This window comes from Schistocerca serialis, chromosome 10 (genome assembly GCF_023864345.2).
Source record: "Schistocerca serialis cubense isolate TAMUIC-IGC-003099 chromosome 10, iqSchSeri2.2, whole genome shotgun sequence".
In the NCBI taxonomy this organism is placed as follows: Eukaryota; Metazoa; Arthropoda; class Insecta; order Orthoptera; family Acrididae; genus Schistocerca; species Schistocerca serialis.
This window is the reverse complement of record NC_064647.1, coordinates 160,397,940-160,413,456: the sequence shown is the minus strand read 5'-3', so window position 1 is coordinate 160,413,456 and position 15,517 is coordinate 160,397,940. Positions and strand designations below refer to the sequence as shown.

Below are 15,517 nucleotides of genomic sequence, written 5' to 3'. Positions count from 1 at the left end.
TGGTAGAGTTTTGTCAGGGCTGGCTCTTCCAAGGCTATCAGTAGTTCTAATGGAATGTTGTCTACTCCCAGGGCCTTGTTTAGACTTAGGACTTTCAGTGCTCTATCAAACTCTTCACGCAGAATCATATCTCCCATTTCATCTTCATCTACATCCTCTTCCATTTCCATTTATATTGTCATCAAGTACACCGCCCTTGTATAGACCCTCTATATACTATTTCCACCTTTCTACTTTCCCCTCTTTGTTTAGAACTGGGTTTCCATTTGAGCTCTTGATATTCATACAAGTGGTTCTCTTTTCTCCAAAAGTCTCTTTGATTTTCCTGTAGGCAGTATCTATCTTAACCCAAGTGATATATGCCTCTACATCCTTACATTTGTCCTCTAGCCATCCCTGCTTCACCATTTTGCACTTACTGTCGATCTCATTTTTGAGACTTTGTATTCCTTTTCGCCTGCTTCATTTACTGCATTTTTACATTTTCTCCTTGCATCAATTAAATTCAATATTTCTTCCGTTACCCAAGAATTTCTACCAGCCCTCATCTTTTTACCTACTTGATCCTCTGCTGCCTTCACTACTTCATCCCTCAAAGCTACCCATTCTTCTTCTACTGTATTTCTTTCCCCCATTCTTGTCAATTGTTCCCTTATGCTCTCCCTGAAACTGCATATAACCTCTGGTTTAGTCAGTTTATCCAGGTCCCATCTCCTTAAATTCCCACCTTTTTGCAGTCTTCAGTTTTAATCTACAGTTCAGAACCAATAGATTGTGGTCAGAGTCCACATCTGCCCCTGGAAATGTCTTACAATTTAAAACCTTGTTCCTAAATCTCTTTCTTATCATTATATAATCTATCTGAAACCTTCCAGTATCTCCAGGTTTCTTCCATGTATACAACCTTCTTTTATGATTCTTGAACCAAGTGTTAGCTATGATTAAGTTATGCTCTGTGCAAAATTCTACCAGGCGGCTTCCTCTTTCATTTCTTACCCCCAATCCATATTCACCCACTACGTTTCCTTCTCTTCCTTTTCCTACTGTCGAATTCGAGTCACTCATGACTACTAAATTTTCGTCTCCCTTCACTATCTGAATAATTTCTTTTATCTCATCATACATTTCATCAATCTCTTCGTCATCTGCATAGCTAGTAGGTATATAAATTTGTACTACTGTAGTAGGCGTGGGCTTCGTGCCGATCTTGGCCACAATAATGCGTTCACTGTGCTGTTTGTAGTAGCTTACCCACACTCCTATTTTTTTATTCATTATTAAACCTACTCCAGCATTTCCTATATTTGATTTTGTATTTATAACCCTGTACTCACCTGATCGGAAGTCTTGTTCCTCCTGCCACCAAACTTCACTAGTTCCCACTATATCTAACTTTAAACTATCCATTTCCCTTTTTAAATTATGGCTGTAGTTTCCTCTTGCCTTCAGCTATTCAAAGCACCAGCACAGCAAGGCTGTTTTGGTTAATGTTACAAGGCCAGATCAGTCAATCATTCAGACTACTGCCCCTGCAACTACTGAAAAGGCTGCTGCCCTCTTCAGGAGCCACATGTTTGTCTGGCATCTCAACAGATACCCCTCCGTTATGGTTGCACCTACGGTACGGCTAGCTGTATTGCTGAGGCACGCAAGCCTCCCCACCAACGACAAGGTTCAGGGTACATGGGGGAGGGGGGGGGGGGGGGTAGTATCTGGTAATATGACAGAAAAGATGGCATTCTGTGACTTTAAAAACCAGAAAAAAAGAAGCGGAAAAATTAACTTAGATTTTGTATTTTCATCCTTAATTTGTAAGTTAAAGGAAGCCCATAAGTGTGTGGGTGTCAACTAAATTTCAGCACACTAACAGAGAGCTTTGATGCAAAACGTATGCCAGGTCTCCAATACTTTTGGTTTATTAGTTATATTTTTTTTGCTCTCTAGTGTTATAAGAGTTATTTACAAAATATACATTTTCAAAGGGCCATACCATTTAAAAAAATTAAGATAAAATGAAAATACTTTATTTCTTAAATCTTATGATACAGAGATCTAACATATATTTTTCTGGAAACATTCATGACCACAAGTTGACAAGCCCTGTGTAATTTGAAATGAAATCACCCTGTTGTATTTAACTACAAATGGCAGTCATGCATTGTCCTCAATACATTGCAAGTGTCAGTCAAGTTCAAATTGTGTTCTGTGTAGCTTTGAGTGAATTACACTTTCTGTCCGGAAAGTATTGTGTCACCAACTTAAAATTCTTTGAAGTATAACCCTTCTGCATTGATACAGTTTTGCCACTGTGATTTCCACGCATCATCACCAGGATACTCTTCAGGGAAGTCGTCAAAGTAGCTTGCACATTGTCCACCAACCCCAGATGCTTTCCTTTGATGTCCCTTTTCAGCCAAGGAAACAAAAAGTCCACAGGGGCCAGATCAGGACTACAGCACCATTTAACTTGGGAGTTGCTCATGAGAGCCTCCTTCTGGCACGGCAGCGATGTCTTATGCCATTCTGCACTCTTGTCTATTTGGGTTATACTAAAAGACCCATGACATCACTGGTGATCACATTGTCCAGGAAATTGGGATCAGTTTCACAGAGTTGCTCGAGTTCTTCACAGTTCCACTTGGTGTTACTTCCACACATCAGTCAAAAGTTTTAGTGCGGATTTTGCGCAAATTTACCACACGGCCAACTCCTTTGATACAATCTCATGAACAACCATTTTAGGCAAGTCTAATATTTCTGACATCAAGCAAACAGTCAGTTGACAGTCTGAATTCAGTAACTGGAGCACACAAGTCAGACAGTCGTCTGCTCGTGATGTTGACAGGCATCTGGCATGGGCCTCATTGGCAACCTCTCCCACCCTGTGACGCATTACTTTCCACACCACACCCTGTATGTGCTTCCATAACACAAAACAACTGCAATGGATCCCTTGTTTAGAGCTCTTGAGAAACAACATCTTGTGCCACCCGTTTGACTGAGATCTGGAAAGGCAATCGTCCCAGAATGCTTCCTTAGGCATTCCAAAATTTTTCAGTGGCATCTTGTTGAGCTTCATGCAAAAATTTTATTGCATAGTGTCACTTTAACAGATTTGTCTAACATAAGTTCGACACAACCGCTATGTAGAGGTTCACAGAAGAAGTTAGCCCCCTCTCCCCAACTGGTCCAACCTCTCTGTGACTTGCAGTCACCTTACGAAAAATTGTGACGCATTACTTTCCACAACACACGCTGTATGTGCTTCCATAACTGCAACAGATCTCTTGCTTAAAGCTCTTGAGAAAAAGATACGAGCGATTAGGGCTTGTACAGAGACATTTACAAAATCATTTTCCTCTTTCTCAGTATGTGAATAGAACAGCAAAGAAAACTGTTAATTACCCTCCACCACGCACTTTACAGGAGCTTGCAGGCTATTTATGTAGGTGTCGACTGACCTTCTCACAGACAGAACACACGAATCTACCGGTCGGCTCCTCCTTGGTCTCCGTGCTGTCTCCTCCAGCTCGACCTGGGCCACCACTGCTACCGGGTGCCTTCTTCTTCCTCGGGGTACGCCCGCCACCTCTGCCGCCTCGCCCGCGGGGTGCGAGGCCACCCCTCGTACTGCCGGGACCGGGAGGCACGGGCGGTGGGCCCATGGTAGGCGTGCGGCAGAGCACGCCACTGCCGGGCTCGTGCGAGCGCAGTTCCTGGAGGGTCGCGAAGCGGCGGTCGCAGCGTGGGCACTGGTATTGCCACGGCAGGCCCGGTGGGTACGGTGGGCCTCCGGGGACCGGGCCGGGACCCGGGTGTGGCTGGAGGTGCATTCCGGGATGTCCCTGCAGCTGAGGCGGACCTCCGGGAATGCAGCTTCCGTCGCCACCTCCCCCGTTCGGCCCACCGGGCCAAGAACCCTCCACAAATACTAGGGTAGGTGTCTGACCGCACATTAATAAACAGCCTGGCAACAAACAGAAAGGCCATATTATAATTGATTAAGCCTCTGCGACTGGAGTCATGTGACGTAAAAGCTTTCTGGGTACGGTGCAATGTCATACTGTAAAACAACTATCACCTTCTGTCACAATTTTTGAACAAAATATAAGCAATTATAACATTGTGCTGAGTGCAAAATTCTGATAGGAGGTTTCCCATTTCATTCCTTTTCTACAGTCCATGTTCTCCTACTATTTTTCTTTCTCATTATTTTCCTACTATAGAATTCCAATTCTGTTTACAACTAAATTTTCATCTCCCTCATCTAATTAAATAATTTATTTTATCTTTTCATACATTCTCTTCAATCTCTTTATAATCAGCGGAGCTAGTGTGGTGGTGGTGATTTCTTCACCTCTATCTTAGCTATTACCAAATCACCCAATCATGAGACAAGGTTTTTCCCAAATTCAACAGTTGAAAAATACGGGGTCATCTTGTATTTGCAGGTTAAACTATTTCTGCTGAGGTAAACGTTTTCACAGTGTTTAATAGATTAATATAGGGGTTGTCTTATATTTACATATGAAGCTGTGCCTATTGACGTTTTGTAAAAGTTTATTTTGAAGAGTTCCAAAGGATAGAGCTTAGCAAATAATACTTGAATCTGAATAGGCCCAAGATTTACCGATATGCAGAGGCACTCGACACAGTATTGATCTTGCCCAATCAATCATGTGACATTTCATCGTGGTGTTCGTGCAAAGGATGGATTTTTGAGAAACTATGAATTAAACACAATCTAATGCTTTGCTCAAAAAAATTGACACTTTTGCGAAATGCAAGAGGAAATAGCATTAAATTCTATCAACTCACAAACTTGTGTTGTATTTGAATAGGTTTGCAATAGAAGTTCTCATCAGTGGTGGATACATATCACCCCCTAGTGGGGCTGCCCGCATTGCCACCCACACTGCTCCTGCCAGTCATCTCGCACGCTAGTCATTCGTGTCTTTCATCAGTCGACTCGACTGCAGCACGCACGTCCACGTCATCGTATTTTATACGTTTCTGTCTGGCACATAGATAGCTAACACATACCTATGAGATCTCAATACGTTATTCTGTCTGTCATTTGTTCGGGACAAGTTGTGAATATTCTACTGTTTTGAGATTAAAAAGAGACTAATGAGAGAAATTCTTCAATATAAGGAAATGAGCATAAACACCCTTAATGATTGTGCTTCTGTTATGTAAGTGATGTCTGTCTGTCCTAGATCTGACTATCATACTTTGCACGCACTGTACAAAATACTTGCTTGTCTACCTGGATCTACTACTACAATAGAAAGAAGTTTTTCAACATTGTGGCGTAACCAATTTACCAGAAAGAATAGGTGCATAGAATTCATCATTTAAGGAAGAGAACCACAACTGTAACTTTTTTATATCATAAGATGGCATTGTCTTGTATATGTGTATAATCAGTTTAAATAAGAATTTCTTAAACTTTGCATGTGAGTTGATTATTTTTTATTACGGTAAAAGTAAAGGTAGCTCAAGATATTTTTAGTGCCCCCTCCTTGAGGGTTTTCTGTATCTGCCACTGGTTCTCATGCATATATAAATACTGCTCAAATACATTTATGCTGCTTTTTAACTAAAGGTAACATTCAAAGGCGAAAATCAGAAAATGTTACCAGCTTTTAAATCAGATTTAGAACAAGATAATGACATTCATATGAAACGAGAAGGAAAATTAATCCAAAATTAAATGTCTACCAACACAAATCACACAGAACTGACAAACTGTAGTTTGCCTGAATCCATTTGCACTCAGAATTGAACTGATTTTAAAACTGGACAACTCCTCAACAGTAGCATACATTTCTGAAGGAGATGTTAAAAGTCTAGACTGGGACCAACGGTGTACTTGCTTGTTCCGTGCAGCAATGTTGTCAACACTCACTGTGAGTTTTACGGTATATTAATAATTTTTACTTATGCTTGCTTTAAAACAAGCATTCAGTGCATAGTGTTGTGGAATGGGGAAAAAACCGCAAATTGGCATTCATAAGAAGAAGAACAAGACCAAAAATGCAACAGGAGCGTAATATGTAAGAAATTGTCCACGCAACCTGCCACTGATGATGCCTTGCAGAAAATAAAGGTGAAATGCATATGGCACTAAAATTGTGTTTTATTCAGTTGCTGTCAGGCGGTCCATAAGTAAAAATTATTAATATACCGTAATATTCCATGCAACTGAGGAAGACAGGACTATAAAAGTTGAAGACACACTGTGAGGTCTGACACAAATGACAAGGGGATGTGTCAGCTGCTGGTTCTACACAGCCAATGAGAGAGTGGCAGGCATAAAATATATTTTTCTAGCAAACCACATTGTAACATTCTAAGGCCAGTATAGAAGCAAAATCCACTCTGTGTGTGTGTGTGTGTGTGTAAAAAAAACCCCAATATTTGTGACAACAAATGAATTTCACACAGCTTCCCTGTTAGGATGATGATGGTGATTAAAAATATGGGTGGCACAGACGACAGTCTAAGCAAGAGAAGCAGCGAAGATAAAATTTAATGTAAACAATTTATTTCTGTATATTTTATTTCTCATTGTTTTATGAAAATGTATACAACCAATAAATGTCATATGTTTAGTACAGGTGTAATGGTAACTTTTTAGGGAGATACCTTACGTCAATAGAAGTATGTAATTTTTACGAGGGTTGTCCAGAAAGTAAGTTCTGATCGGTCACTAAACTGAAACCACAGTGAAAATCAGAAACATATTATTTGTAAGAGTTAGCTAAACTTTGCAGATACTTCTCTACATAGTCACCGCTCCAACTCTCTATGCTGGCCTATAGCGTGTAGCCTGCGTCCAAGTTTTGTCTTCGTATCCAATGTTTCCTGGGAACAGAGATGATACTCAGGACGAGCCAATTAGGGCTGTGTTGTGGGTGATCGAACACTTCCCATCAAAACGGCTGCAGGGGCGTCTTCACTGCACCTGCAGAGTGTGGCTGAGGATTACCATGGAGAAGGAAGTGCATGACAGTTGTGTTAGGTGGACTGCATTCATTAAGGTGAAGCCTCTCAGCGGGCCCTCCTACTTGGTCAGAGAAATCGTTGTTCTAGGTACCTTTACTCGCTCACAGTGTGCTCACAACTGCAAAGAGCGTCTTGATGCTATCGACAATCATACTAGAGACACTGTCCAACACATCTGTGCAAAGCTTCATCGGGTTTTCACTGTGGTGTCCATTTCGTGACTGATTGGAACCTACTTTCTGGACAACCTTCGTATTTAAAGGACACATTGTTTACCAAACAAAGCAATAAATATGTAAAAACAATGTACATTATTTTATAACTGTTTGTCTCCACAGCAAAATTAAAATGCCCATGACCCTGCCTCTTATCAAGGTATAATTTATTTTTATTTTCTACAGATTTAGGTGTGCTACCCAGAAAGCTATCAGTGTTAGGTTATAAACAAAATACTGCTGCACTGTAAGAAAATTTATTACGAAAGCTGTCTCTTTGTACTACTTCTCTATGTAATCTCCATTTGGATTTCAGCATTTATGATATCTCCAGAATGAGTCTTTCACTCTGCAGTGAAGTGTTTTCTGATTTGAAACTTCTTGGTAGATTAAAACTGTGTGCTGGACCAGGACCTCTGCCCTTTGCAGACAACGCTCTTACCGGTGGAGTCCTGGGCTGGCACACAGTTTCAGTCTGCCAGGAAGCTCCACTTATTATATCTCTTAACAAGTTAACAAATTGCCCTTGAATAATATCTTACTGCCTCTGATTTTTGCAATTCAGTGAGCACAGAACTAGTAGTACCTTAATAGTTTAGTCACGATCTCATGTACAAAACACCGAGAAATCTTAGTAATGGGTGACATACTGTCGCAAGTGATTCTGCAACTGTTAAAACTCTTTCATAAAATTCATTATAACAGCTTCAGTTATAACTAGTACCACTAAATAATTACATTGGGTCACATTTAATGATCATCTTCAGATCCAAAAATAAAATAAAATAAATCATTAATAAATAGCTATTTCTGTAGATAGTATAAATTGAAAAAAATTTGAAAGGTACATATTTTTTTAAAAATTGTACCCAAATAAACAGATAACACACACTCCAGTATATTTTAAATTCTTAGAATTGTGCCTGATTACTTATGAGTTGTGAAAAGTCAAAATTCTTTAAAATGAACACAGTCAAAACAAAATAAAAGTAACAGCACAACTGCGTGCTTGTGGAAGCATTCTGCGGCATCTAGCATTTTATTAAATCCACTATGCATCATACAGAAAAACCCATGTGTCATGGATGTTGGATAGAGGAGGCATGAAAAGCATTGATGTTGTGTGGTATTAAAAGGTTACAAAGAGGTTTCTAATTTAAAATTAAAAAGCAATATAAATAATGTGATTTTTGAAACTTTCCTGGCTTAAAGAGTATTCTGTGAAGTTTCAGGATTGCAGTAGAATGGCACTGACTTCTTGCCATAATATGAGGTACTACCCAAAGTATTCAAAAATTTCATTGCACCGGTCAAACCAGTAGCAGCATGACATTCTGCTGCCAGACGTCACGAGGTACACATCTTGGCTACTGCATCATCTTTGGTACATGCAGTTGTGCATTATAGTGGTGCATATCAGGATGTGTTTCAGTGCTTCTGTGAATTGTAAAAAGGATAATGAGAAGAAGCAACAGATTTGAATCAAATTTTGTTTTAAGTTGGAGAAAATTGCATCTGAAACCCATCGCATGCTGACAGAGGGATTTGGTGAGAGTGCACTGAGTCAAGCAGGAACATTTGAGTGTTTCAAGGAAGGCTGAGCATCTGTAAAAGAGGAAAAACATTCTTGTCAACCATCAACATTCACAATACCAGAAATAATCACAAAAGTGAGTGACATGATTCGCAAAGACCGAAGGCAGACAACTCATGATGTTTGTAACAGATTTGGGCTGTCGTACCGTACATGTTGACGAATTCTAGCTGAAGAACTGAACACAAGACACATTGCAGCGAAGTTTACCCCTTGCCTTCTCAACACTAACCAATGAAACTTAAGGATGCAGACGTGCACTGAGCTGCAATAAAGGGATTGAGAGCGCCCAAAATTCTTATCCAGAGATGTAACAGGTGATGAATATTGGGTCTCTGGTTATGATCCTCAAACAAAGCAGCAATCATGACAATGGAAAATGCCACACTCTACAAGGTCAAAAAAAGCTCGACAAGTTCGCAGCAACGTGAAGTCAGTGTTGATCACTTTTTTCGACATTCAGAGATTAGTGTATAAGGAGTTTGTTCTATCTGGTCAGACTGTCAATGGGCAGTTTTACTGCAAGGTTTCGAGGTAACTGGGGGAAAATGTTTGGTGCAAATGGCCAGAACTATGGAAAAAGAAAGACAGGTTGGTGCACCGTGACAACGCACGTGTGCACATCTCGGTTGTGAAGGAATTCCTGGCCAAAAACAACATGGCAACAGTCCCCCACCTTCCCCACTCACCAGACCTATACTCATGCAATTTCTACCTGTCCCTGAAGATGAAAATCGTGTTGAAGGGGGCTATGTTTTGACTTGACTGAAGACATCTAAGAGGTATTGCAATGGGTTCTAAACAGCCTTCACCTGATGGGCTTTCAGGAGTGCTTCCAAAAATGGTAGCAGCCCTGGGATCATTGCATAGATGCCCGAGGTGACTACTCTGAAGGTGACTGGGGACATTATGACGTAAGTATAGTTTCTGATTTTTACAATGAAATTCTCAGTTATTTTGGATAGCTGACAACCTTTCAGCCATCTTCGGGAGTGTTTTGCACTGGAGAGTTCTAGTTCACATCACTAATTGTATACCAAAAATTGGTGCAGAGATTCAAGTGCAAAGGCAGTCACTACACGAGAAACCTCTGTTGAGTTTCACATCCTCTTTGAATATTGCTCCATGTATGGCGTCTTGGCGAATGCATAATGGTGACTCACATGCAAACTCTCTTTCAGAATGTGGGCTTGTCGAGGTGAAATTCAGATGTGGTATTAAAAAATTTAACTGTCACTAGATGGGTCATCACTCATAAAACGTTTTCTTTCTGAAGATATTAAAGAAATCAGCGGGCCCCACACCTTATCCAGCTGAAAGCTGCCATCAGGATTAATAAAATCTTCCGCCAAATGAATTTCCAATGATTCTGTAATAACTGTATCCCAGACATATCTTGCTGAGGCCGAGATTTCCATGGCAGAATAATCCGTGCTCCTTCTCCTCTTGATCTTGTGGGTGGTCACGTGTCTTCTGTCTCAAAGTTGTGCTGGCCTGATGTGGAGAATATCCATTACGTTTGAACACAAACTTTAGGTGTTTGTGGTAGTTTGCAAGGCTGCCTCCACCAGACACAACTTGTGTCCAGTGCACCAGTGTTTGAAGGACGCCCCTAGTTTGTGATGGATGGTGGCACCTAGATACTTGCAAATGCAGGTCTATCCGTGTGGGACTACGATAAACGGAATGCCCCAATGATCCATCCACTTTCTGACTGACCAAAACATCCAAAACAATGGACAGCCACCTTTCTTCACTTCTATCGCAAATTTGATATTCTCGTACATTGATTTCAGGTGTTGCAGGAAGTGTGACAGTTCTTCACTGTGGGGCAACACTACAGAAGCTATCATCTACATATTGTCAATGTATAACACGCTCATCTGAAGATGGCTGAATGGTTGTTGGCTGAAATACCATCGGAAACTGTCTATGTCATCCAATGCAATCCTGAAACTTCATGGAATAATTTCGATAATGCACCTAACACTAATAAGTGAAACATCTTATCAAAATTTACAATGAAATTAAAACATTGAGTGCACAAAGTTCTTCATCAGAGGGCATCTGAGGTATGTTATGCTTGCATACATTGGGCTCAGTTTGCCTGCACCCACACTGCCAGCGAGTGCAGCAAGCTGCAGAAGTCGTCTTCTGCTACATGAGAGCGTAGCACATTGCTCCTGACTGGGCTGTCTGAGGACTTCGTCAAAATTCTTGAAATACACCGAATTCCTGAAGCCACTCTGAAGACTATTTATCTATTTCTTTCATATGTTGTCCATATATTTCAAGTTCTTCCAAGACAGTCAAAAATTCCCTTAAGATGTTGTGTGTAACATTTTAGAATGTGCCTCCATTGGTCCTACTGAGTGTTTAGCTTCTCTTAGATGCTCTCCAAATTCTGTCTTGTTATTTCATAGTAAAGTGTGTTTTTTAAAATCTGATCTCGAAAGTTTTACCAGTCTGACCTATGCACTGTTAATTACAGTCATTGAGCTTAATATTGCACATATCCAATGTCCGATGTACTAAATTTGCAACTTTGTTTACGTGTATCACATTTTAACTTACAATGAAGAGTTTCACTTGCACAAAAGTCTATTCTCAACCCCATTTTCTGACACTGTTGCACTATTTTCTCTGGCACCCTTCCTATATATTCTATAGGCATGTGCAGAGAGTTTTGCGCCTTGCTTTAATCTGTCCCCCCTTGTATGCTCTGTTGTAATTTTTTGAAGCATTTGAGTCACTACTTCAGTCGTGTAACTGTCACTGAGAAACCCGTGAAAAGTTATTCCACACATGAATACTGTGAAACATGTGTTTTAAGGGTTCTTTCTTCAATTTTCTGTACCAGTGCATTGCTAATTACAGACACACTGCCACTTTTGACATTGTTGTCATCACAACCACCACCGCATCCACCACCAACCACATTCTGTCCGTACACAGCACGGATTTTGTGATGAGTATCTTCAGTCTTGAGATTTTCACCATTAAAAACCTTATTACAGAATGTATTTCACATTTGGAGGCCTTTAAATTGCAAGTCTCATTCTGAACGCTTACATAGGCAAATGTGGCTGTCTCACAATCACAACTCTAAAGCACATTGATCTACAGTAGGAGGCAGTGTAGCGTGCTTGCCCCCCTGTCCCCCTCCCTTCCCAAGTTACATGAAAATTGTAGTTATTTTCTAGTCAGCCATCATATTTTCATCGATGGAAGAAGACCATCGAACACATTACACACCTAGAACTTTTAAGAGAAGAGAATTGGGATGCTCATAATGTTTACCTAAGAAACATTAAAACGAAAATTATAACAATAATGAAAAGCAGCATAAATATTTTTTTCATTCTACAGTGTTTAAAAATGAAACTGCACAAGAAAAGGGGCATAATTCGACTATCAGTATGAATCATGTCAGCATTAATCTGGAATGATTTCTGAAAAGTGTGGAAAATCTAAACTCGGTGGCTGGATTAGATAAATAAACTGCACTCCTCTTTTTGTGAACAGCATTTTCTACTTTTCAATTCATTTTCAGAACTATGATTATTATACCACAATTAAGTGGACCTGAAATATTTAGGAAATACAAAGGGTTTTGCAGCAGAATGGCCTTCCATCTGGGTTCAAAACTGAAGTACCTAATGACAACGTATGCAAAATGGCAGAATTTAGAAAGGTAAATGAAATAAGGCAGGAAAACATTTATTTTCTATTGTATGCCATTTTGACTAGAAAGAAGTACATGCCCTTCCAGTTTCTGTTTCTTTTGGGTCTGCCTCTGTAGCCAACTGAACAGTGTGGGTTACTGCTGAGCAGTATGTGGGGGACTCAGGTTCAATTCTCGGTACTGCCAGGGATTTTTCCTCTATGAGTGCACTCACTTCATGATGCTGCTTCACTGATTAGCGGCAGTACCAGGTCTGCTAACCTGATGTGCATCTCAACGATGCTACTTACTGCAGAAGGTGCAGCAGGCAACTGGATCAGATTGGCTGTCAGTGGCCAGAACTGCAAAGCTGTCCTTTTTCCTGTCATTTCAGTTTTTAAGAAAAGCTACATAACAGGTATAGAGAACTGAAGACATTGACGTAAATGTGTTGTACAATTATGGACCATATTTTGTGCCCACATATGAGGACTAAGTTATAAAGTTCCAATAACTGCTTCTTTTTGTAATCTTCTGGGACTGCTGTGTAACAAATGTCTTTTAAGGACATAATATATTCATACGAGTAGTTATTCTGCTATGAATATTATTTTTATTTGAACTGTAGGCCTATTTTGGCTGTACAGCCATAATCAAGTTATCTGTAATGAAACCTCTTATAAATTGTGGTACATCTGTTGTATTACAAGTAAGTTACTTATGAATAATGTGATTTTACACGTGTTTTCAAGTCATGACTTCCATGCAATATCATTGTTTCTGTCACTGTCTATTTGTTACTGATTGTATTTTATATTAAAGTGGAAAGAATAACCAGTTTTGTGGTATGTTCTGATTTTTCTTTTAGGAGTAGTCCAAAATAAGTTTTAGTCTGTTGAGTTGTCCAATGTCTTATTAAAAAAATACTTTTGTAAACAACAGAACCAATAAATACAATACAATACAAAAGACATTTAGCGACAGCAGATGTGACATATGATCAGCGATTTTGTTATTTCTGTTGCTGTCTATTTGGTTATGAATTATATTCTTTTGTTGTTATTTTAGTAGTAATCAGCTGTGTGTTATGGTCTGAAATTTCATTAATCATGGTCAGAAATAAACTTAGTTTCAAGTTGAAATTTTGTGACAGCAATTATGTCAGACAATCAGCGATATTGTTGGTTACATCCACTTGTAGACACTTCTAACTGGGATGTTATTGGTTTATATTGAACGGATATCTGTTTTATTTAAGTTAAATTTTGTCTCTGGCTGTATTATGGTTTATCCTGGATCTTGGTGGACAACGTCACTAAAGTTTTCGATAAAGTGTTTATAGTTAGGGTCAATTTGTTCATTTGGCACAACTGCTGTCACTAACTGTCAACTACAGACTAAGACTTATTTCTCAACACTATTACCAGAAAATTCGAAATATTCTATAAAACATTTACTTAAAATATAATCAGTAACAAATAGATAACAACAGAAACAATACTGCATGGAAGTCAGGACTTGAAAACATATGTAAAATGAGATTATTCATAATTAACTTACATGTAAAGCAACAAATGTAGCAAAATTTATAAGATGGTCTGTTACAGATAACCTGATGATGGTTTTTGTCATAAAATTCAGTTGAGTTTTGTGTAATAAATAAGAACGAGTTGTCAGAACCTATACTACTATGTAAAGACAAGACATGGCTTAAAGTTGTTTCCAAAAATCTTGAAAAGTTCCTGACCAACTTACTTCAAGTTTTTACACAATGCTTTAATGAACATTTGGATGGTCAAAGGCTATACACTTTTAATATATAACTATACCCATGACATATAAAGGCAAAATATAGCTAGCAGATATCTGGAAAAATTCTTGACTGTTTACTTCAAATTTTTTACACAATAATCTAATAAATGTTTGGATGGTTGTAGGCTACATACTTTTTGATACACCGATGAACCAAAACATTATGGTCTCATGTTTAATAGCAAGTAGTTCCTCTCTTCAAACACAGTACGACAGAGATTCTGCTTGGCATGGGTTCTACAAGTCGTTGACAGGAGTCCAGAAGTATGTGGTACCAGATATCTACACACAGATCAAGCAATTACTGCAAATTACAGTATGGTGGTTTACTGGCACACAGCTGACCCTCAATGTGTGTTCCAATGGGTACAGAATGGGCATATTTGCTGTCCAAGAGAGCAATGTGAATTCACTATAACACCCCTCAAACCACTGCAGCATGATTCTGACTTTGCAACAAGGATAGCTGCCCTACTGGAAGATGTCACTGCTGGAGGGGGACACTTAATTAAAAAAATGAAGGGATGCAGGTGGCCCACAATAATGTTCACACAGTTCACTGCTGTCATGGTGCCTTCAATTAGCACCACAGATCCCATGGATGCCCAACTCAATGTACCCCATAGAATAATTCTGCCCTCACCAGTCTTCACCTGTGGTGCGGTGCATGTTTCGTACAGCCATTCACCTGGATGACATTGTGTAAGGACCCAACCATCAACCTGGTGTAACAAGAAATGAGATTCATTTGACACACTTATGTTGATTCACGGTGGAAACTCAGTGATGCTGTGCCCACTGCAATCGTAACTGATGATGTTGTTGGGTCAACACAGAAACACTTAGGGGTTGTGTGATGTGAAGCTCCATGTTCAACAATGGCCTTTGAACGGTGTGCTTCGATACAATTGTGCATGCACCAGTAATTAACTCTAGCAGATCAGTCACAGATCACTGCATCTTCTGGATTACACAGCGGCGGATCCTCCAGCCTCAATGTTTTGTGATGAGATGTGGCCGTCCAACACCATACAACCTACTCATTATTTAAACATCCATCAACCTCTTTCCACAGGTGCTCAAGATGGTAGTAGGCTAACAGGTGACGAGCTTCACCATTTCAGACATTCTTGTTCCCATCTGTAGTGCCACAACAATGTGCCCTTTGTCAAAACCACTTATCTCAGTGAATGTCCGCATTTGCGGCCCATATCTTCACTA

At 39.7% G+C, this 15,517-nt stretch overlaps 1 protein-coding gene across 2 annotated transcripts in view; it reads right to left on the bottom strand.

Moving 5' to 3' along the window:
* Positions 1 to 15,517, bottom strand: part of LOC126425136 (zinc finger protein 775-like) — a 45,559-nt gene that overhangs the window by 15,912 nt on the left and 14,130 nt on the right. For both annotated transcript variants that reach the window (XM_050088079.1, XM_050088078.1), the window contains exon 5: positions 3,462 to 3,967. In XM_050088079.1, coding sequence (XP_049944036.1) covers positions 3,462 to 3,967 — 506 coding nt within the window. The remainder of the gene's footprint in view (positions 1 to 3,461; positions 3,968 to 15,517) is intronic.